Source organism: Leucopleurus acutus, assembly GCF_964270905.1.
Source record: "Leucopleurus acutus genome assembly, chromosome: X".
NCBI classification, from domain to species: domain Eukaryota; kingdom Metazoa; phylum Chordata; class Mammalia; order Artiodactyla; family Delphinidae; genus Leucopleurus; species Leucopleurus acutus.
The window spans coordinates 89,138,769-89,164,737 of NC_139148.1; the positions used below are offsets into that span (position 1 = coordinate 89,138,769).

The following is a 25,969-nucleotide window of genomic DNA, read 5'->3' on the forward strand; positions in this document are numbered from 1 at the left end:
CTCTTGATCATGGTGTATGATCCTTTTAATGTATTGTTGAATCTGGTTTGCTAATATTTTGTTGAGGATTTTTGCATCTATAGTCATCAGGGATATTGGCCTCTAATTTTCTTTTCTTGTGGTGCCCCGTCAGGTTTTGTTAACATGAGCTTGGAAGAGTCCCTCCTCGTATTTTTTGGAAATGTTTGAGAAGGACTAGTATTAATTCTTCTTTGAATGTTTGGTAGAATTCACTAGTGAAGCTGTCTGGTCCTAGACTTTTATTTGTTGGGAGGTTTTTGAATAAATTTTTCTACAGTTAGCATTAAGAGACAGAACACGTCATATAGAAGGGAAAGAAGGAATGACAGTGACTCAAAATTTTTCAGAATTGATGAAAAATAGAAACCACATCTTCAGAAATCCCAGTAAATTTAAAGCAACTTAAGAGAAAGATATACATACCTAAACACATCATAGTAAAGTTGTATACGTTAAACTCATACAGAAAATATTAATAGGAGCTACATAAAAATAAATTTCCTTCAAAGAAATACCAATTATACACGCAGCTAATTCTCAATAGCAATAATGAAAGAAACAAAACTGTCAATCTAGAGTGCTTAGAGAATTAGAGGAAAAAGTTACATGATGTTAGGCATTGGAGCTAACTCATAGGTAACAGGAAATATAGGGCATAGAAAACAAGTGAAACAATGTCATAAATATTCAGTGAGACAAATTCTGAATGTAGGACATTATTTAAAACAATCAGCCCAGGGCTTCCCTGGTGGCGCAGTGGTTGAGAGTCCGCCTGCCGATGCAGGGAATGAGGGTTCGTGCCCCGGTCCGGGAGGATCCCACATGCCGCAGAGCGGCTGGGCCCGTGAGCCATGGCCGCTGAGCCTGCGCGTCCGGAGCCTGTGCTCTGCAACGGGAGAGGCCACAGCAGTGAGAGGCCCACGTACCGAAAAAAAAAAAAAAAACAGCCCAGTCTCTTCAAAAGGTCAGTGTCATGAAAAAAGTTCAACAGGACAAACTGTTGTAGATAAATGAGATTTAAGAAATGTAACAGCAACTAATAGAGTATGTGATCCTTGATTGGAACCTGGTTTGTAAAACTGCTGTATACCACATTTTGGAACAACTGGGAAAATTTAAATATGGAGGGGATCAGATACGGGGAATTATAGTTAATCTTATTATAGCAATGATGGTATTTTGATTATGTAGGAGAATGTTCTTATAGTATGAAGATGCATGGTAAATTATTTAGGTTGACATGGTATAATTTACTTTGAAAGGTTTAGACAAAACTGTAAAAGAAAATATTTATTTATTGAACCGAGGTCTGTATATAGGTGTTTATTTTCTTATTCTATCTTTATGTATGTTCTAAATGTTCATTAAAAATTTAATGAAAAGAATGAGGTTGAAATAAAGGCATTTCTGATAAATAATAATAGAGATATTTTCCAAAAGTAAGTTCACAAAAAGAAATTTTAAAATTGTATTTTGGGCAGAAAGGATGATGTTTTGAGATGCAGTAAGAATGAAAAGCAGCAGAAGTGGTAAATATGTGTAAATCTAAAGAAACATCGGCTTAAAAAGAATATCTTGCAAGATGAGAACATAGTAAAGTATTAAATAAATGACAATACAAGATTGTGAGTTGGGAGGAGGTAATTAGAGTTTAAAATGTTTTGAGTTTGGGAGGAACATTAAGAGTTCTTCATTTTATTTTATTTTTTAATAAAAATGTGTAGGGTAACCACTAACATAGTAGAAATAGAGTATGTAACTTTTGAAGTAGCAGATTCTTAAAACATGGAATGAGGAAAAATACTCAAGTCAATTCATAAGACAGAGGGGAGAAAAGTAGATGAGGTTAGAAAGGTAGAAAGCACAAAATAAAACGGAAGATACATTTAAATAGGTCATTTGTTACAAAAATGTAACAAGATTAACACTCAAAGGACAAAGATTTTTCAGACTGGATACAAAAAGAATCTAATCATATCCTGTTTGCAAGAAACATATCTAAAACTAGGGTACAGAATGATTGAAACTAAGAGTATAAAAAATTACATGTCGTGCTAGCTAATCAAAAATTTCTGGTGTAGCTTTATTAAACTCTGAAAAATAGAACTTCATCAAAATGGTAGCTTCAGAGGCTTCCCTGGTGGCGCAGTGGTTGAGAGTCCACCTGCCGATGCAGGGGACACAGGTCCGTGCCCTGGTCCAGGGGGATCCCACGTGCCGCGGAGTGGCTGGGCCCGTGAGCCATGGCCGCTGGGCCTGCGCGTCCGGAGCCTGTGCTCCGCAATGGGAGAGGCCGCGGCAGTGAGAGGCCCGCGTACCGCAAAAAAAAAAAAAATGGTAACTTCATAATGATAAAATATCTAATTCATCAGGAATGCATAACAATTACATTCTGTAATCACTTAATAACAATTTCAAAATATGTAAATATTCAATGAATTACATGGAGAAATAGATATGTCCATCACCATGGTGGAAGATTTAAAGATTGTAAGTGTTAGATTACGGAACAAAAAAAAAAACAAGTGACACAATACAATAAGCTTAATTTAAAGCATGCATATAAAACACTGCACCTAACAATTGCCAGAATATACATTCTTTAGAACAAAACTAGAACATTTACTGAAACTGACCACACAAAAGTTTATAAATCAAATCTCAACAAATTTCAAAGAGTTGTTCTATAGATTATGTTCTTTGACCATAATACAAAGAAGTTAGAAATCAATAGCAAAATGACAACTAGAAACAACAACAAAAAGTGTTTTGAAATTTAGGCACACTTCAAAATAATCTATGGATTAAAGAGGTCAATATGGAGGTTATAAAATATTTACAACCAAACAGTAATAAACATATTTTACCACAACTTCATTAACGTCTTGGAATCAAATTTGCATTGGGTTGACCCTAACAAACACATTATATCATTACATCTTCAGGAAAATGTTATGAGATTTTCCATTTTGTAGACAAGGAAACTATCTTCAAGAGGGTGAGATCTAGCCTTGTCAATATACATCACAATATTACTCATATTTTCAGGTTTTTAACTCAATCACTTCTTTCTGGCTACAAAAGTGTTAAACATTTGTTGTAAACTAATTCCAGCAACACAGATGCATACATCCCCTGTGTCTTCTCTCCTTCTACCTCTCTATACAAAATATCTTGGGCTGATTTTTGGATTAACAATACATCTAGTCTATCTTTCCATGCTTTTTCACTTAATATATCATGCCAGTCTATTGCAGTTACAAATCTAATCTCTTCTTTTTAAAGATTGCCTAGTTTTCCATTTGTTTCTGGGTGAGGGACATTGTGCTTCTTTCTCATTTTTACAAACTAGCTACAGTAATCAACTTTCCCCATACAATTTGCAACTTGAGGAGGGAGTATATCTACATGATGTCCTAGACCTAAAACTTTTACCAAAAAGCCTGAAAATTGTATATTATTTATTTCAAATAAATCTTCCAAACATTGTAAATATATTCCTGCCAAAAATGTATTAGTGTCTAGTTCCTCACACCTTTGCAAGCATGGGCTGTTCTTTGTATTTTTAATTTTTGTGGAGTTTGATAGAAAAATTTTTCAGTTAGCAATATAACTTATTTTATATTTTACATTTTAATAATATAACTAATTTTAATGCTCATGTAGCATTCTATCCTATGACTGTGACATGTTTGAACCAATTCATATTGTTGACCATCTAGGATGTTTATCATTTTCCCTATAATAAAATATACAACAGTGAACATTGTGGTAGGCTAAAAGTTGCCCCCTGAAAGTTATCCATGTCTTAGTTCCTGGAACCTGTGAATGTTATCTTACATGGCAAAAAAAAAAAAGGTTATTTTGGGATTTGAATAAGGAAATTGAGATGGGGAGATTATCCTGGATTAGTAGAGATGGCTCTAAGTGCAATCAGAATGTCTTTTTAAGAGAGATGCAGAGGGATATTTCACACAAAAGAGGAGAAGACAGACACAGAAGAGGAGAAGGCAATGTGACTATAGAGGCAGAGATTGGGGCATGCCAAGGAATGCTGGCAGCCACCAGATGCTGGAAGAGGCAAGAAAGGGATTGTTCCTGAGAGCCTCTGGCACAGTTCTGCCAACACCTTGATTTTAGCTTGGTTATACTTATTTGGGATTTCTGCCCTCCAGAATTGGGAGAGAATAAATATCTGTTGTTCTCAGCCACCCAGTCTGTGGTAATTTGTTACATGAGCAATAGAAAACTAATACTAACATCCTTTTAGTTATTTTTATTTCTTAAAGTATATTTTTCATATATATCATTTGACTCAACTTACCAAAGAATTAAGAAATTTGCCCTCTTTCTTCTGTCCCCAAATTTATGATTTTAATAACAGAACCTACAGAACTGTGTATATATGTGTGTATGTATGATTGTGTGTGTGTGTGTGTGTGTGTGTGTGCACATGCATGTGTGCGCACATTGCATATCTGGTGATGTCTAAAGAATTTCTCTTTCCCCTTGCAACTTTATTGCTGCCCTGCCCCTGCCATTTCGAAATTCTGGGTTATAACAGATGAATTAAGCTGGTGATTTTCAAAGATGACAATTTTAATTAGTTTTGAACATCCTTTACTGTTTCATTAGGATAAATTTTTATAACTGGAAATGCTGACTTAAATAGAATGTCCCAATTTAATTCAATTTCATAAGTGGCACCAAGAAAACTACCAATTTACAGGACATAAATTGCAATTGAATAATAAGACATGGGGGAGTGAAGAATGTAGCCATCCTGACATTATTTCACAAAGGATGGGCACTAGTTTTTGTCAAGGACCATCTTTCAGGCTTTAGCCACAGTTAGTTGACTTACTAGTGATTAGTAATTGACAAGAGCTTATGCACAAGTGCCTCCTGAAGCAGCTTTGCAGTAACTCATGAGAAGACCACAATGCTTGGATTTAACCAACCTAGGTATCCATCTCAGCACCAGGAGGGGGAAGCACAAATCTTAAGGAACATATGAGGATATTTAAAGCAAAATTGAGGCAGGAGGTAGATGGGTCTCCCCAGGGTAAGCAACTGGCCATTGATTCCCTGTGGGCTGATACTCCAAGATGAGAATAGCAGGACAATCGAGAGAGGAGGCTGGGCCCTGCCCAGATAGAATATAAGAGACCACATATTTCTCATTCTCGAAGTCAATGAGACCTTCCTGACTAACACAGGGTATGGAGGGATATAGGGAGGTGGATTTGGGGATCAGTCAGAGGGACCGAGAGAAGTAGGTGGCTCCGGAGAAGTAGGGATATTATTAGCCTTAGGAGGAGCTAGGTTTCCCCCCTGAGAGACGGGAGAGCTTAGAAGGGGATCATCTAAAATGTCAGGAGAGTTCTGGTTCCCCAGGTTTTGAATTACAAGAGCTGTATAGGGCGGGATTTTGGTAAAGGACCGTGAAAGCCTGAATATAGGGAACCCTCAGTCCACTTTCCCATCCTGTGGCAATAAAGACCTAATTGTAGAACAATATTATAATTTAGAGACCCATTTTCAGGCCATTTTTCTCCATTCCCCAACTTATACAAAGGCCAGGCACTGTTACAGTAGAACTTAAGTTTTTCCTTTCTTAGCCCTCTATTTTAAAAAAATTCCATTTCTAGGACTTCCCTGGTAGTGCATTAGTTAGGAGTCTGCCTGCCAATGCAGGGGACACAGGTTCAATACCTGGTCCGTGAAGATCCCACATGCCATGGAGCAACTAAGCCCATGTGCCACAACTACTGAGCCTGAGCTCTCGAGCCCATGAGCCACAACTAATGAGCCTGCACGCCACAACTACTGAAGCCTGAATGCCCTAGAACCCACGCACCGCAACGACTGAGCCCACGTGCCACAACTACCGAAGCCTGCACATTCTGGGGCCTGTGTGCCGCAACTACTGAGCCGACACGCTACAACTGCTGAAGCCTGCGCACCTAGAGCCCATGCTCCACAGGGAAGCCACTGCAATGAGAAGCCCACACACCACAACAAAGAATAGCCCACGCACAGCAACAAAGACCCAATGCAGGGCCCCCCCAAAAAAAAATTCCAATTCTTAAGGATACACTCCAGAGGTATTCCTTCTGGCTTGGAGGGGGATCCTGCCCTGTTGAGTAATCTACAAGAGAGGTTGTAGTAACCTACAAGAGAGCTTGTTGAGTAACCTACAAGAGGGTGCTCCTAGAAATGGAATCCGGCGTCCCAAAAACATTTACCAGGAGGCTTTAACCTGAAGGGGTTCAGGGCATCCCCCAAATTCCCTTTGAACCTGATGGGGTTTCAAGCATCCTCTACTCCTCATCGATTTCTGACTAGACGTCTCTTGTCTTCTGTGGTACCTTGCCCAAGGTGTCTCCCCACGTAACCAGGGGAGGACATTTGAACTAATGCAGACCGGTTGCCAGGACTTTCCTTAGGAGAGATCCCATGGCTATAGAGCTTATATCCTATGATGTCTTCCTATGCTGGGGTGTATTCCTCATGACTGAGCATCTACAAAATTTATAATTCAGGCTTCTGGATGGCGGCCAGCCCAATAGGCTGCCCGTAGCAGTGTGTATGCTGCCAAGGCCTGGACTAAAGGGGGTCCGATAGATGCGAAGAAGAACCCTTGGAGAAATTGGAGTTGAGTGCTATGGAAGGTGGCATGGGGTTTAAGGCTTGAAGGGCAGGAGATGGAGAAATTCTCATAGTAAATTTCCGGGTGTTGAGTGAGGTGAGAGACTAGACAGCAGAAGAACCCCAAATCCTTTGTCCTGTCTGGCAGCTAAGATAGAATTGGGAATTGTCTGACAATTTTGTCTGACACAGCAGCACTGGGTTTGGCAGTGGTAGGGCCCAGGAATCATTTAAGAATGATATCCAGGAAATCCTTCCCTAAAAGGGCACAGAGATATGAAGTGAGAAAGAGACCTTCTTGTGTGAGTAAAGTGGGAAGGAAAAGCATAATGGAGTGTTCCATACGGGGCAGTGAGAGAGGGAGAGTGAGAGAAAGAGAGAGAGACCCCTGGAGCTCCTGCACAGTTGGAAATCACATTTCCACCAGGTCCCAAAGGACAGCGTCAGCTGTCACCCAAGCGTTATTTTAATCTGCACAGCCTGGGGAATCCCCCTGCCACCCCCAATGTTGGAGGAAGCCATAACACTGTAGGCAGACAGAGGTTATGCCCTGCAGGTCTTGAAAAGAATGCAAAGCGGAGAGTGAAAGAAACAAAGCAAGCGCAAAAGTCAGAGCCCTCAAGCCTCAGTTGGGTGAAGCCCACGGTTTACCTTGAAGTCCCAGGTTTCGGCAACAAATATGATCTCTGGTGGCCTCGGCCTTCAGCAGCTTGAAGCAGGGTTTTGGTTCCCACACCGGCAATCCAATCCAGGCCACAATGGCGAAAGTTCCAAACCCTAACCGCTAGACCACTGGTCGGTGACAAGGCCCTGGCCCTTCAGCTTTGCAGAAAAGAATTCCCACAGAGATGGAAAGCAGTGACACAGGTAAAGTGTTTATTAGGAGGAAAAAGTGTACAGTACGTGTAGATAGACGCACAGGCAGACTCAGAGAGTCATGCCCTCATGGTAGTTTAAATCACTTATATGGGGCATTTCTTCCAGGTTTCCTTTGGCCAGTCATTTTGATTTGCCTGGTTTAGAGTACGTATTTGGTATATCTCAGGATCCTCCCATGTGTGCACATGCATCTCTCAGCCAAGATGGATTCCACCAAAGAGGCCTATGGGTAGCTTAGCATCACTTGCCTTTTGACCTCCAAGGAGCTTTCTAGTCGGGAAGGTCTTCTTGATTTCAAGGATGAGAAATATGTGGTCCCTTATCTTCTAGCCTCCTCTCTCGATTGTCCTGCTATACTCATCTTGGAGTATCGGTCCACAGGGAACGAATCTCCAATTCCTTACCCTGGGGGGACCCATCTACCTCCTGTCTCAAAATGAGTAAAGACCATGAAGAGATTTGTCACAAAACAAGAAATAAAGATTGCCAAATAAAGTATTAAAAGTATCTTTAAATTCACATGTAATAAAAGAAACATACTGATTTTCATCTATTGGTGAGGTTCACAGTGGTAAGGTTTTTCATTTAAATTATTGAGTACATAAAATTAGAGGAATTTTAATTTTACAGGCATGCCAATACCTTGCTGTAAGGACTGTAATATTGTATGAATTTTAATCAGGAGTAATTTGTGGTAAGTATCAATGAACAGAGGAGGCCCAAACTTTTGGCTTCAGCACTTTCACTTTTAGAAATACCTCATTAGGAAATTAGGTAGACAAGTGTGACAAGATAAAATATGTCTATGGGTTGGTTATCACAGCTTAATACATTAGCCTCTGTTTATTTTTTCATATTAATATTTTAAAAGTGAGTGACAGTTTAGCTTTCTGGTAGCACTAATAAGTGCTATAGGTAGCATCTAAACCACCAATAATGGGGAGCTCTGGGAGCTTTTAAAGGGAAATGCAGATGCTGATGAGAAGGGACAGTGTGTCCACCTAATAAGGCTCATATCCAAATGTTAGATATCAATTGCTTTCCTCCTTTCTGGATAATTTTATAAATGTCACAAGAATTGCCTCACATTCTCCAAACCTAGACTGCATCATACCAAGAAGGCAAAGGGTTAGGTTCTCCTATCAGCTGCTGTCATTAGACTCTGAAAGGGAAGGCAAAAACTGTTAAGAAGAAAGTGTACTCAGAGTGTGTACCCTTCTAGGCAACTGAGGACATTACTTCCATGCGTGAAGAACTGCTATCTAAGAGATTCTGCCCAGGAATTCTCATCTTCTATCAAGTAGTGACACTGTGATTAGCACCATGCAAGGCACTAGGTTAAAGTGACAAAATACACAGACATAATTTGGTAGTGATCATGAAAACTAGAGTGTACCATGAATTTCACTAGTATCTTTTATTATTTCATTCCTCTTCTAGTGTAACACTACCTTAAACAGACCTTAAATTCAAAATGTGAAATTGAATTTAAAATAGGTGTTTATCATGAAACTGCAATAATTAGATGATTTCATGATAAGTTAAAAATAGAACTATAAAGCAAACCACATGATCATATCAATCGATGCAGAAAAAGAATTTTAAAATATTCAACTCCTTTTCATGACAAAGACACTCAATAAGCTAAAAATAGAAGGAAACTTCCTCAACATAATAAAGGTCATATGTGAAAAGCCTACAACTATCATTGCACTCAGTGGTGAAAGCCTGACAGCTTTTCCTCTAAAATCAGCAACAAGGCAAGGATGCCCACTCTCACCACTTCTATTCAACATAGTATTGGAAGTCCTAGCCAGAGGAATTAGGCAAGAAAAAGAAATAAAAGGCATTCAATTTGGAAAGCAAGAAGTAAAATTCTCTCTGTAGATGGCTTGATCTTATATGTAGAAAATGCTAAAAATTACATACACACAAACACTGATAGAACCAATGAACAAATTCAGCACTATTCACTGTAGCCAAGAGGTGGAAGCAACCAAAATGTCCATTGAAGGATGAGTGGATAAACAAAATATGTATATGCATACAATGGAATTTTATTCAGCACTAAAAAGGAAGGAAATCCTGTCACATGCTTCAATATGGAAATAGCCTTAATGACATTATGCTAAGTGAAATTAGCCAGTCACATAAAGACAAATACTATATGATTCCACTTATATGATGTCTCTAAAGTAGTCAAAGCATAGCTGCAGAAAATAGAATAATGGTTTCCATGAGCTAGGGGAAGGGGAAAAGAGGAACTGTTTAATGGGTAGAGTTTCAGGTTTGAAAGATGAAAAAGTTCTGGAGATCTTTTGTACAACAATGTGAATATACTTAACCCTATTCAACTGTACACTGAAAAATGGTTAAGATGTTAAATTTTATGTTATGTGGGTTTTACCATAATAAAAAAAACTCAGTATACCTAAAACAAATAAAGAGATTGAATCAGTAGTCAAAAACCTCCCCCAAATAAAAGTCCTGGACCAGTTACTTTCATCAGTGAATTCTATTACATATTTAATGAAGAATTAACACCAGTCCTTTGCAACTTCTTCCAAAATAACTGAAGAGAAGGGAACACTTCCTAAAACTCTTTCTGTGAGGCCAGCATTACCCTGATACCACAGCCAGATAAAGATACCACAAGAAAATAAAATTACAAACTAATATCCTTTATAACTATAATACCAATATTCTCAACAAAATATTAGCAAAGCAAATCCAACAGCATATTAAAAGGATTATTCAGCATAACCAAATGGGATTTATCCCGGGAATTCAAGGGTGTTTGAACAGAAGTAAATCAACCAATGTAATACATCACACTAATATAAATGAAGACAAAATGATCATCTCAATTGATACAGAAAAAGCATTTGACAAAATCCAATACCCTTTCATAATAAAGACACTCAGAAAACTAGGAATAGAGGGAGATTTTCTCAACATGATAACAAGTATTTATGAAAATTCCACAGCTAACATCATACTCAATGGTGAAAGTCTAAAGGATTTTCCCCTAAAATCAAGAATAAGACATGATTGCCCACTTTCATTGCTGCAAGTCAACATTGTACTAGAAATTCTAGCCAGAGCTATTAGACAAGAAAAAGAAAAGACATACAAATTGGAAAGGAAGAGGTAAAACTATCAATATTCACTGCTGATATGATCTTTTATACAGAAAATCCCAAATAATCCACAAGAAAGCTATTAGAGCTAACAATCCCAACTCAGCAAAGTTGTAGGGTACAAAACACACTCAAAAAAATCACTTGTGTTTCTATACAGAAGCAATGAACTATCCAAAAAGGAAATTAAGAAAGCAATTCCTTTTACAATAGCATCTAAAATAATTAAATACTTTGTAATAATTTAACCAAGGAGCTGAAAGACTTGCTTGCTGAAAGCTACAAAACATTCCTGAAAGAATTAAAGAAGACCTAAATAAATGGATAGACAGTCTGTGTTCATGATAGGAAGACATAACATTGTTAAGATGTCAGTGCTTTCCAAAGTGATCTACAGATTCAATGCAATAAAAATTCAAAGAGCCTTTTTTTGCAGAAATGTGAAAGCTGATCTTCAGATTCATATGGAATTGGAAGGGGCCTTGAATAGCCATGACTGTCTTGAAAAATAAAAATAAATTGAGGACTCATACTTCCCAACTTTGAAACTTACTACAAAGCTATGGTAATTAAAACAGTATGGAAAGCCCATGTGCAGCAATGAAGACCCAATGCAGCCAAAAATAAATTTAAAAAAAACAGTATGGTAGTTGCATAAGGACAGACACATAGACCAATGGAATAGAATAGAGACCCCAGATATAAACGGAAAATCAGTAGTCAATTGGTTTTCTACAAGGGATGCCAAGACCCTTCCATTGAGAAGGGACAGTCTTTTGAATAAATGGTGCAGGGAAACTGGACATCCACATACAGAACAATTAAGTTGGACCCTTATATTACACCATATACAAAAAATAACTCAGAATGAATCCATGACCTAAACTTAAGAGCTAAACCTGTAAAACTCTCAGAAGAAACATTTGAGAAAATTTAATGATACTAGATTTGACAACAATTTCATGGATATGACACCAAACAGCACAGGCAACAACAACAACAAAAATACATAAATTGGACTTCATCAAAATTAAGAACTTTTGTACATCAAAAGACACTATCAAGGAAGTGGATAGACAGCCTACTGAATGGGAGAAAATATTTGGAAATGGTATATCTTAAAAGTGATTCATATCCATAATATATAAAGAACTCCTAAAACTAAACAACAAAAAAGCAAACAACCCAATTTAAAAATGGGCAAAGGACTTAAAACATGTCTCCAGAGAACATAACAAATGGCCAATAAGCATGTGAAAAAATGTTCAGCATCATTAGTCATGAGTAAAATGCAAATCAAAACCACGAGATACCAGTTTACACCTACTAGGATACCTATAATTTTTTTAAACTAAAGTAGCAAGCATTGGCAAGGATGTGGAGAAACTAGAACACTTGTGCATTGCTGGTGGAATGTAAAATAGCATGGCTGCAGTGGAAAACAGTTTGTCAGCTTCTTACAAGGTTAAACATAGAACTATCATATGACCCAGCAATCCCACACCTGGCTATATACCCAAAATAATTGAAAGCAGTAACTTGAAATATGTATACACCAGTGTTCTACCATTATTATTCACAATAGCCAAAAGGTGGAAACAACCTAAGAGCCCATTGGTGGATGAATGGTTACACAAAATATGATATATACATAAAATGGAATTTTATTTAACCATAGGAAGGAATGAAATTTTGGTATGTACTAAACCATGGATTGGCCTTGAAGACATTATACTTAGTGAAATATGGCAGACACAGAAGCACAAATATTATAGTATTCCACTTGTATAAGGTACCTAGAATAGGCATATTTATAGAGACATAAAGTAGAATAGTGTTTACCAGGAGCTTAGGGGAGGAGAAAAAGAGGAGTTATTTTTTATTCGGTATAGTGTTTCTGTTGGGAATGATGAAAATGTTTTGGTATAAATAGTAGTGATGATTATACAACATTGTGAATGTATTTAATGCCATTGAATTATACACTTACAAATGACTAAAGTAATAAATATTATGTCATGTATATTTTACCACAATTTGGTAGAGTGGCAACCTATTTGGAGATAAATAACATAAAATACATTACACCACAATAAACTGCAATTAGTTCAAATATTTAAATGCAAATATTGAAACATAAAAGTACCAGGAGAATTTATTTTACTTAAATTCTTGGTGAGAGAAAATGCCATGGCTGGTTAGATAGAAATCAATGGGGGCATTAAAAAAAAGATTGATAAAGTTAACTGATAATGTTGACATGATTCCTAATACCGAAACATTTGCAGATGAATTAATCTTATATTTAGAAAATCCTAGGAAATCCACTAAGAAACCATTAAAACCAATAAGTTGAGCAAATTCACATAAAATATCAACATACAAAACACAGTTGTATTTTTATACAGTAGTAATGAGCAAACCAATAAAATTTTAAAAACAACTACAATACCATTAAAAAGAATAAAAAACTTAGCAATAAATTTAACCAAAAAAGTGTAAGATTTGTACACTGAAAACCTACAAACGATTGTTGAAAGAAATTAAAGAACTAAAGAAATGGAAGGACATCCTGTGTTCATGGATTGGAAAACTTAGTATTGTTAAGGTACCAATACTGACCAAATTGATCTATGGATTAAATGCAATCCTTACCACATTACAGCTCTGGTTTTTTTCAGGCATTCACAAGCTGTTCCTAAAACTTATGTGTAAGTGCAAGGGATCCAGAATAGCCAAAATAATCTTTAAAAAGAACAAAGTTGGAGGATTTACACTGTGAGATTTCAATACTTATTACAAAGCTACAATAATCAGGATTGTGCAGTACTGACATAGGGTAGACATATATATATATATACACAGACACATACACACACACACACACATATCAGTGGAATAGAATTGAGAGTCCAGAAATAAATCTTTATATTTATTGAGTTTTGACAAGGATTCGAGGACCATACAATGGGGTAAGAATTGTCTTTTCAACAAATGGTGCTGGCACAACTGGATAGGCACATGCAAAAGAATGAATTTGGATCCCTACCTCACACCATATTTTAAAACTCAAAATTGATCAACGTCCTAAATGTAAGACCTAAAACTATAAAACATAGGTATAAATTTATGTGACCTTGGATTAAGTAGTAGTTTCAAACATATGACATGAAAAGCACAAGCAACAGAAGTAAAAATAGACAAACTGGACATCATCAAAATTAAAAACTTTTGTGCTTCAAAAGGCACAATCAAGATTGTAAATGAAACACCAACCCACAAAATTGGAGAGAATTTTGCAAATCATACATTTGGTAAGGGACTTGGATCTAAAATGTATAAAAAACGGTTCCAACTCAATAATAAAGGTACAAATCAATAATAAAAAGATAATCCAATTTTTAAATGGTCAAAGGACCTGGATAGACGTTTATCCAAAGAAGATATAAAAGTGGCCAATAAGCACATGAAAAGATGCTCAACATCATCAGCCATTAGGAAAATCAAAACCACAGTTAGGTACCATTTCACGCCCACTAGGATGACTATAATACTAAAGACAGATAATAAAAGGTGCTAGAAAGTATAGGGAGATACTGGAATCCTCATACACTGCTGGTGGGAATGTAAAGTGGTGTGGTTGTTTTGGGAAACAGTAACTTCAAAAGGTGACCATACGTTCCATCAATTCTACTCCTGGGTATACATCTAAGAGAAATGAAAACATATGTCCAAACAAAATGTTGAACACAAGTGTTCATAACAGCATTATTCATAATAGTCAATAAGTGGAAACAACCCAAATATACATCGCTGATAAATGGATAAATAAAATGTGGCCTGCTTATATCATGGGATAATTTTCAGCAATAAAACAATGATGTACTGATACATGTTACAAGTGATAAGTGAAAGAAGCTAGTAAGGACCACATATCACATGATTCCATTTATATGAAATGTCCAGAAAAGGCCAATTTACAGAGACAGAAAGCAGATTCATTGTTGTCTCTGGTTTAGGAATAGGGGCAAGGAGTCTGATAGCTAAGGGCTACAGGGTATATTCTTGGGCTAATGAAAATGTTCCAAAATTGATTTTGATGATGCATTCACAATTCTGAATATATTAAATGCCATTGAATCGTACACTTTAAATTGGTGAATTGTATGGTAAGTAGACTGTATCTCAATAAAGCTGTTGTAAATTACCATAAGCAAGTGAAAAGATAGAATATACTAGAAACACTAGTTAGAACATATATGGCAATCTAACCAAGATTTCCTTCTGTGTAATTTTCAGACACTTAGTCTTGCACTTCCCCATTCCTTTTGAACACAGCTATGGCCATATAACTTGCTTTAATTAGTGGAACATAACAGAAAAATTTTTGTCAGTTCTGGGGGTAAAATTTTAATAGCCACTGTGTGATTTGTCATGATCTGTCTTTTCCTATTCCGTGGTAACCAGCAATGTTCCATATAGTGACTGTTCCATCACTTTAATCTTAGTAAGTGTAGCCCCAACCAGCCTGTGTTGGGTATGTAGTATGAACAGAAATACATTTTTGTTGCTTTAAGTTCCTGAGATTTGAGGGTCATTTGTTACTGCTACTTTAATGTAGTATGCCCTGATATGCTTCTGCACAATCGTAGAAATACAAATCAAAATAATAGTATTCCATTTTTTACCCAGCATATTGACAAAAATAAAAGTTGGATAAAGCCCAATGCTGACAAGGTGTTTCTGAAACAGACACTTCCATTTATTGTTGGCATAGAATCCCATCTACCAAGCTTGCCACAATTAACAAATTTCCTATACTCATATATTTAGGTTATCTCTATTTTTTCCTATTAAAAACAATTCTGTGTTGAACATTTCTATAGTAAATTTCTGTCACTAAATGGTACATTTCACCTGTGTGTTTTTATTTATTTCAGTCAAGTTATTGTTTTTGCCCTTTTATACCCAACATGATCACCTGGGTGAATTCCAGAATACTGAGAACAGATCTTGAAAAACAGATCTGTGGATCGTGTAGGTGTTTGTGTTTGCTGCTGTCTAGACCACTTATCTCAGTTTTTCTGTTTCCATCTATGCCTTCAGTGCACTCCCTCTGTGATATTTTTCTTCTCTACAATCATCCCATAGTTGAAGGGATAGCAGAGGACTGATACACTGGTAGCTAAACTGGCTTGCACATCCTTAACTATTTCTTTAGGGCATACTCCTAGAAGTAGAATTCCTGGTTCAAATAATTTCTGTTAAATAACTCTTAGTTGTAAAATAAAAAATTACTATCACCTTCTGTCACTTCCTTTATGGTGGCGCAAATAACACTTATTCAGTGGTCAATTTGAGTAAGTACTTGAATAAGGAAGAGGAATGAGTTAAAGGGTATACAGAGACTTGAGGGGAAATAGCTGTCAACACATCTTCAAACAGCATAAGTTAAGTCTTCCATCCAAAATTTTGGTTTCAGTTGCAATATATAAAGAGCCTGGAAGTCGTGACTCCCAAAGTCACAACAAGAAAAATCTGAAAACACTGAAAATACCTGGCTTTTCTTGGACCCATCAGATAACTAAGATCATAGACCAAACCACCACTACAAAATCTGGAGAAACAGACAAATTCAGAGTCATAGTTGAGATCTGCTTACCTGGAGTAGAATCCACTGGAGCCAAAACTGGTAGGAACACTTAAATGGTAATTTTGATAAATTGCTGGAGGCTGAGTGTGGACCATCAAGGGAGTGAGAAATTCTGTGTGTCACAGTCTTACAGGAGCTTTTGTGGATTTGACCTCCAGGAAAACCACTCAGTTCTCATGATGAAGAGCCAAGAAGTATTCCCTCATGGATACAGCAGGAGGATGGGAAGAGCAAACATTTTGAAATACACTCAGAGCATTCTCCATGACAACTGCCTGCTCTGAATGGGAAAAAACTACTAGAGCCTTATCCCACTAGGGGAAAGGCTTTTTTTTTTCAATTCCAGCCCCATCTAGCATTTCTTATCTTGCCTTGAGGGGAAAAAAACGGTAAGAAACACTTGTGAGTTCACAGACTAGAGGAAAATACACAACGCTATCCCCCTATAGACCTCCTGTCTCACCTAAGAAAGAAAAAAACTGAGAAGCACTTGTGAATGTCACAAACCAGGGACAAAGGCTCACTGAAACACTGAGACCAAATAATAGAACCATAGAATGTTTCCCATTCCCCCCACACCTTCCAACCACATCAATAAGGCTCATGTCTAATAAGAGCAGATTAAAGCTGAAGGAAGTGTACATCTCAGACCTTCTTTAAGAAAACGTCTCTACCCCGCATCCTAGGATCTACAGGACTAGGGTCATGGAATTCTGGAGTGAGAAAGAAATTCAGAGTTACCTTCCTGGCAGCTTCAGGCAGCAAGACACATAAATCATCCTTAAATGGTTTTTTGCCTTTCCTATCATGTGTCCAGAGTTGAAGATGATATGCTCTCTTACAATAATAAGTTAATATTTTTCTCTCACAACCTCACTATGCAGTCCATTTCTGACCCATCTCTCTCTTGCTGCAGTATGTCAACTTAAGACTTTATGCAGATAAGGCAGCTGTGGTATATCTAGCTTATAATAACCCTCCAACTACTTACATCTCCCCTCAGCTTTATTTTACTCCTAAAAAATCTCTTCTTTTTTAAACTCTATTCACAGGTCTTTCACATCATGTTAATCAAAATATTTCAGGGTCTTCTATAACATTTCCCAGTTTCATTAGACCACGTTAAAAAATGGAATGCCACTTAACATCCTGATGGCCTCATGTTCAATGGAATAATATTTGGGAAACATGGTTCTGTGATGTTTGCACATTCCTTTCTAAATATTAAGATAAAAGCTAGATGTGATATCCTTGTAAGGGCATCATTTGTATCACATACAGTACCAAGATGCCTTCCCAGCCTCGGCAAGGTCACATTTCTGTTTTAAAAAGTCTCTAGGGAAACCCAAAGACAACAGGAGAAACTAAAACAAGGACAACAGAATATTTAGCCTCTGACACATAGAGCTATAGCAAACAGTATACACAGCCTAACTCCTAGCCAGATAAACATAAAACCTCATGCTAACAGCCTATTTACCTCAGTTTCTTTAACCCATACTGTCTACCTTTTAACAAAAAATTACAAGGCATACTAAAAGCCAAAAAATCTCACAAAAACAAAACAAATGAACAAACAAAAAACCCCAGCACACCAGTATCAAGAGACAGAGCAAGCATCAGAAACAGATCCAGATATGGCAGAAATTTTGGAATTAGACCAGGAATTTAAAACAACTATGCTTAATATGCTAAATGCTCTAATGGAAAAAGTGGACAACATGCAAAAACAGATGGTAGTATAAACACAGAGCTATAAACCCTAAGAAAGAATCAAAAAGTAAATGCTAGAAATCAAAAACAGTGTAAAAGAAATGAAGAATGTTTTTGATGGGCTCCTCAATAGACTGAACATGGCTGAGAATAAGTCAATGAGCTTGAAGAAATGTCAGTAGAAACTTCCAAAAGAGAATACAAAGCGATAGAAGAGTGAAAAAGACTGAACAAAATATCCACAAACTGTGGGACAGTTACAAAAGGTGTAACATACATGTAATAGAAATACCACAAAGACAGAAAAGAGAGAAACAGATGAAATATTTGAGTAATGATGGCTGAGAAGTTTCCAAAATTAATGACACACTTCAAACCATAGATCTAGGAAGCTCAGAGAACATGAAGCAGGATAAAACCCAGAATATCTATACCTATGCTATTATATTCAGATGGGAGAATATCAAAGTCAAAGAGAAAATGTTGAAAAAAAACAGAGAAACCTACCACATTACCTATAGAGGAGCAGGAGCAAGAATTATATCAGATTTCTCTTCAGAGACCATAGAAGCAAGAAGAGAGTGGAGAGAAATGTTTAAAGTGTTGAAGGAAAAAAAATACCAATCTAGAATTCTGTATTCAGGTAAAGTTATTCTTTGAAAGTGAAGGAGAAATAAAGACATTCTCAGTCAAACAAAAATTGAGAGAATTTGTCCCCAGTAGACTTGTCCTGCAGGGGATGTTAAACAAAATTCTTCAGAGAGAAGGAAATGTATATAGATCAAAAATTCATATCTATTGAAAAAAGGAAGAGTGTTAGAGAAGGAATAAATGAAGGTGAAATGAAGTCTTTTTATTCATAGTTGATTTAACAGATTACAGTTTGTTCAAAATAAGCATATCAACAGTGTATGTGGTGATTACAGCTTATAGATAAGTGAAATGAATGACACGTAATGTTATAAGGGATAAGAGGGAGGAATTAGAAATACTCTTTTGTAAAGTACTTGCACTACCTGTGAAACAGTATGGTGTTATTTGAAAGTGGCCTTGAATATTGCAAACTCTAGGGCAACCACTAGAAAAGTAAAATTAGAAGTATCATTTATATGCTAAGAGAAGAGAGAAATGATATCATATAAAATGTACAATTTAAAACAGAGAAGGCAGAAAAAGATAAGAGAAAAAGGGCAACATATGGAAAACAGTGACAAATATGGTAGGTATTTATCCAGCTGTATCAATGATCATAGATGTCAATGGTTTAACACCAATCAAAAAAGATAGACTGTCAGGGTGGATTAAATAAATAAGATCCAGCTACATGTAGTCTAAAAGAAACCTACTTTAAATATAAAGACACCAATAGATTAAAAATAAAGGGATGGAGAAAGAAATACCATTAAATGAATTTACATTAAACAAGTGAAAGCCAGAGTAGCTCTATTAATTTCAGATAAAACAGGATGCAGAGCATGGAACATTACCAGGAGAAAGGGGGAATTACATACTGATAAGTGGCCCAGTTCTCAAAGAAGACATAACAATCCTTAATGTGTATGCACCTGACAAAAAAGTACAGAAATACATAAGGCAAAAACGGACAGAATTGAAGGAAAAAAGACAAATCCACTATTATAGTGGGAGACTTCAACACCACACTATCAGTAATTGACAGACTCAGAAGGTAGAAAAATCAGTAAAAACAAACTTGAATTGAACAGCACCATCAATCAACAGTACCTAGTTAATATTTATAAATTTTTGTGTATTCTGTTTTGTTCATCCAAAGCAGCAGAATACAGATTCTTCTCAAGCTCACATGGAACATTCAGCAAGATAGACCACATCCTGGGATATAAAACATACCTTAAAATTTTTTAAAGAAAAGACATCATTCAAACCATGCTCTCAGATCACAATGAAATTAAACTAAACATTAATTACAGAAGAATAACTGGAAACCCTAAAACACTTGGAGATTAACCAACACACTTCTAAATAGTACGTGGGTCAAAGAACTCTCAAGAGAAATTTTTAAATATTCTAAAAAAAATTGTGAAAATTTATCAAAGTTGTGGGATGTTTAGAGGGAAATTTATAGCATTGAATGAATGTATTAGCAAGGAAAAACAATCTAAAATTAATAACTGAATTTTCCACCTTAGCCACTAGAGAAAGAAGAGCAAATTAAATCCAAAGTAACCAGAAGGAAAGAGATTTTAAAAATTAGAGCAGAAATCAGTGCTATTAAAAACAGGAAATCAGTAGAGGAATTCAATAAAACCAAAAGTTGGTTCTTTGAAAGATTAATAAAATTTATATGCCTCTAGCCAAGTTAACTAAGAAAAGGGAGAAAAGACACAAATTGCTAACACCAGAAATGTTCCCATGGACCTTAAAAGGATAATAATGGAATATTATGAACAACTTTGTCCCAAAACATTGACAACCTAGAAGAATTACAATTTCTTGAAAGACACATCTACCAAAATTGACACAAGGATAAATAGGTACTCTGCATATACCTATAACTATTAAAGAAATTGAATCAATGATTAACCTTACAAAGAGGAAACACCAGACTCAGGTTCACTGGTGAATTATATCAAACATTTAATGAAGAAATTATACCAACTTTACACAATCACTTAAAGAAAATAGAAGTTGAGGGAATAATTCCCCCCCCCAAATTCTATGAGAACAGCATTAACCTAGTACCCAAACCAAGCACATACGTTACAAAAAGGAAAAATTGCAGGCCAGTTTCTTTCATGCACATAGGTATAAAAATCCTCACAAAATGTTAGCCAATAAAACCCAACAATGTATAAAAAGAATTAGACACCACAACCTAGTGGAATTTATTCCAAGTATACAATGCTGGTTCAAATTTTGAAAATCAATTAATGTAATCCATCTCGTCAAAGGCTAACAAAGAAAACTATGATCATTTAGAGCAGAAAAAGCATTTGGAAAAATTGAACACCCATTCATGATAAAAAGTGAGAAAACTAGGAATAGAGGAAACTCCTTAAACTTAATGAAGAACATCTACAAAAAAACCTACAGCTAACATCACAAGGCTGAGCAACTAGATGCTTTTCTGCTAAGATTAGGAACAAGGAGAGGATGTCCCCACTCATCATTCCTGTTTAGTATCACACAGGACGTCCTAGCTATTGCAATAAGAGAAGAAAAATAAATAAAAATGTACAGATGGGGAAGGAAGAATTAAAACTACTTGTTCAAAGATGACATGATCATATCTGTAGGAATCTCAAAGAATCAACAAAAAAAACCCTGGAACTAATAAGCAATTATAGCACTGTTGCCAGATACGAGCTTAATATACAAAATTCAAATTTTCTTATATACCAGCATTGAAAAAATGGAATTTGACATTAAAAACAATACCATTTATATTAGCACCAAAAATGAAATATTTAGGCATAATCTAACAAATTATGTACAATGCTTATATGAGGAAAACTACAAAACACTGATGAAAGAAATCAAAGATCTAAATAAATGTGGAGCTATTTCATGTGCAAGTATAGGAAAACTCAATATTGTAAAGATGTCAGTTCTTCCCAACTTACAGGTTCCATGCACTCCCAATCAAAATCCCTGCAAGTTATCTTATGGATATCAGCAAACAGATTATAAAGTTTATCTTGAAAGGCAAAAGACCAAGAATAGCAAACATTGAAGGAGAAGAACATCAGAGGACTGACATTACCCAAATCCAATATTTTCCATAAAGCCACAGTAATCCAGACAGTGTGGTACTGGCAAAAGAAAAGACAAATAGATCAATGCAACAAAAGAGAGAGACCAGAAAGAGACCCACACAAATATATTCAACCAGTTGTTGATAGAAGAGCAAAGGTAATTCAATGGAGAAAGGATAATCATTTCAACAGATGATGCTAGAACGACTGGTCATCTACATGCAAAGAAAATCTAGACTCGTACATTACATCTTTCAGTAATATTAACTTAAAATGAATTATAGACTTACATGTAAAAGGCAAAACTATAAAACTCCTAGAAGACAACATAGTAAAAGATCTAGGTAATTTTGTGTTTGGCAAGGACTTTGTAGATACAACATCAAAAGTGTGATCCAAGAAAGAAAATATTGGTAAGTTGGACTTCATTAAAAATAAACCTTCTCTGCAAAATACTCTATTAATAGAATGAAAAGACAAGTGGAGATTGAGAAGAAAACTTTGCAAAATATCTGATAGAAGACTGGTATCCAAAATATACAAAGAACCCTTAAAATTTAACAATAAGAAAACAGTCAATCTCGTTTTAAAAAAAGGTCAATGATCTGAACAGATAATTGACCAAAAAGATATATAGATGGCAAATAAGCATATGAAAATATGCTCAACATTCTATGTCATTATGGAATTGCAAATTAAAACAACAGAATATAGCCAAGTTAAGCTTAATAGACAAAAACAGGTCTGTGTCCATGGTGATTAAGAGGGAAGAGGAGTAGATCATGTGTGTTGCATAGGCAAGGAATATGCTAGTGTGAAAGTTCACGTGCATAAGTATGTAGGAGGTGGGGTGGGGTGAGGGGCAGAGCTGTAGGTATGATATAACACAGCTGCATCTGTATCCTGGGCTTAATGCTTGGGGGTTATTTGGTTCTGAGATTTAGATTTCAGGGGTAAGTCAGGGTTACACAGGTCTGTTGGAGACACAGGGGAGTGGAACCTTGGCCATCAGAATCTATTAGACTAGAATCCATTTTAGGATGAAGTAAATAGTGCCTACCAGTCAGACAGACATAGGTCAGCATCCTTTTAATATTTTACTCTTTTATTTTTCCCTCTGACTTTAAAGATGAAACAACTCATCCGAGCTGGTTTCCTTCCCTGTTACATGAAGGTAACAGATTATTTTGATAGTAGTCCATAATGTCCAATAGTTTTGTGAGCTAATACACATAAAGAGCTTAAAATAGGACTTTTCTCAGTTCAATAAATGTTAATGAGTCGTAGTGTTTGTTCTCTAAATGAATTAACAATAAATTGTCCAACAGGTATTTCAAAATCTCACAGTATAATCTGTCAGCTAGTGGTAGATTCACTCTTCTGTCAGAAAGTATCTTGGAATCAAGATTTCACAATATCCAGAATTGTCAGATAAGCTTGCTGGTATGACTTTGGATAAATCTGTAAATTTTTAGACAAGAAATTAATAAGAATGAAATTACAAATAAATGTCACCTCCACGAGAACAGAGATTTCTTTCTTTTTTGTTTGTGCCTATGACAAAGTACATATTCATATATATTTGTTGAACAAATAAAAGGCACCAGAGGAAAAAAAGGCACCAGACACTTTCAGACGCGGAAAGAACAGTTCAGAGAGGCAAAGAGATTCATGCACACGCACAGATCCCAGAAGAGCTCAGACTCCCTTCTTCCACCCTGGCATTCACCCAAGAGAGTATACTTTGGAACAAAGAAAATCCACAATTCAGCTAAGGCCATTGAAAGAGCACAGTGAAAGACTTTCCTCTGAAAACTGACATCTGTTGTCTCTAGATATAGTATAGAATCATCTCTAGGTTTTTTCTCTATCACCTAAATATTGTACAGTTATAATAAATATCTAATAACAAGTAAAAGCTGATATGAAAATTCATGGTAAGAATAAGGTTCCCTTTTCATCCTGGTAAGCATCCATGATATTCAGTAAATAGGGACTCTCTCCAAGACGAACCTCAAAGATGATTGCAAATTCTCTCTTCTTCAGAAAAGAGAGAAGGCGCTTAAGAGGGTGGTTATAGTGGTGAGAGATGAGCGCCCAGATTGATCCTCCCAGGGCCTGAAGCCCAATTCAAGAAAGTGAAGGGGAATTGACTTTATCAGGATGGTGAGTGAATTCGGTTCCCACTGCTGCTGTAACAAATTACCACAATCTTGCTGGCTTAAAAAAACAAAAACAATAAAATATTATCTTACAGTCCTGAAGGTTGGAAATAGGAAAAGGGTCTCTCTGGTCTGAAATAAAGGTGATAGGAGGGCTTCATTCTTCCGAGGGGTTCTAGGAAGAATCTGTCTCCTTGCCTTTTCCAACTTCTGGGTCTGCCTGCAGTCCTTGGCCTCTAGCTTCCTTCCGTCTTCAAAACTAGTGATATCCCGTCCACTTGTGGCGTCTTTCTCATGCAACTTCACTGTGACACTGACTCTTCTGCCTACCTCTTCCACATTTAAAGTAGCCTTGCCATGGCATTGGCCAAGATACAGAAGTGTAATCTTACTTTACATTCAGCTGATTAGCAATCTTAATTCCATCTGCAACCTTATTCTCCTTTGCCATGTAACATCACATATTTACAGGTTCAGGAGAACAGGACGTGAACATCTTTGGGGGACCTTTATTCAGCTTACAACAGCGAGGGTGCCATTTAGGTGGGTTTTAAAACGGGCAACAGTGCCAGCAGGTTTGTGCTCAACCACAGGTGTGCTTAACCAGGGTTGCTGTTTGCCCCATGGAGCACAGAAAGGAGGGGCTGGAGACTACAGGAAGGATATAGGAGTGCAGGAATCAGAGGGATTCAAGGGCCAGCAGGTTTCTGTCTTAGGGAAGTGGGTGCCTGGTGGGTCGTCCTCCAAAGAATGGCTGGGGAAAGTAGACTGGTGTGTATGGCAAGTGTGTGAGATCCCAGTTGGTTCTAATCCCTGCCACATTCCCACCCTGCCAAAGATGATGAGCGCTTGGAGGCAACTGCAGGAGAAGACCTGACAGAACCCGGGGAGAGAAGCCAGGACCGGCCCTACCTGGTGCCTGACACCTGGCTATGGGATGAGAGACAGGGAGGACTGTCTGAGCCGGTGCGTGTCCTGAGAGGGAAAGGCCCTCTTTCCTGGGCAACTGCGGGGGCGGCGAAATGGCAAAGTGTGCTACCGTGCTACCACTGCGACTGAGAAAATGGCAGTGTGGCAGAGAGGAAGACGACACTGGCGCAGACAGGTGGTTTGTTTCCTCAGGCCAGAGGTCTATCTAGGGCTGCCTTCCCTTAGAAGAGGGGCAGTGGCTCGGCCTCCACGGGCGCCGCCTCCCACCTTCCTCCCGCCCGCGGCGCCAGAAGGTGGAAAGCAGACCCAGGCAGGGCCGTCCTCACAGCTCCTCTGCCACTGGCGCCCAGGGAGGATGGCGCGCGCGATGGGGGAGGGTAGGGGGGCGGACTCCGATCAGTCCGGTACACACACAGACACACACACACACACACACACCCCGGGACGATCTGTATCCATCCGCTGCTCCCTCCAGCGCGGCCCCTCCCTACCCTCCCGACCCCGGCCCCCACTGCCCACCGCCCACTGGCCCCACACGCTGCGGTGCCAGAAGTGTGCGGGATGGGAAGGGTGGTCGCCCGACGGGGGGCGGTGGAGGGCCGGCGTGGCCCCGCCCCTGAGGCCGGGACTCCTCCCGGCCCCGCCCCTTTCTGGGTCGGAACTACGGTGGGTCTGGGAGGGGGCGTCGAGCCCATTCGTGCAGTATCCCTCCGCCCCCTTCCCGACACCCTCGCCGCGAGCGGTTGGTGCCGCAGCCTTCGTAGCCCCTGCCGGGTTTGGCGCAGCCGCGCGGGGGGCTGGACGCCTCTGCCATTCTGCCCGCACGGCGAGCGGTGGGAATCCGAGTGAGGAGCTGCGACAGGAGGGGGAGGCCGACCATCGGGACCCTGCGCCTGCGAAGGCAAGTGGGGGTGTCTTGGGGGCGACGAGCGGCTCACACCCTGCCCCGCGGACCCTGACAGCCTGACGAGGGGGAGGCAACCGGGTCGTAGCGGGTCCCTGAGAGAGGTGCGCAGCGCCGGGGGACCCCTGGCGCTGAGGGGGCGGCGACCGGCGCGGACCGGTCCTGGGGCGCGAAGTCTTGGC

The 25,969-nt window shown here is 38.1% G+C and overlaps 1 protein-coding gene across 1 annotated transcript in view; it reads left to right on the forward strand.

The window, feature by feature from the left end:
- Positions 1-25,969, forward strand: part of LOC309978606 (uncharacterized protein) — a 75,878-nt gene that overhangs the window by 45,080 nt on the left and 4,829 nt on the right. The window contains 1 exon segment of the mRNA XM_082865126.1: positions 25,076-25,784. Within this exon segment, the coding sequence (XP_082721252.1) occupies positions 25,076-25,784 (709 nt within the window).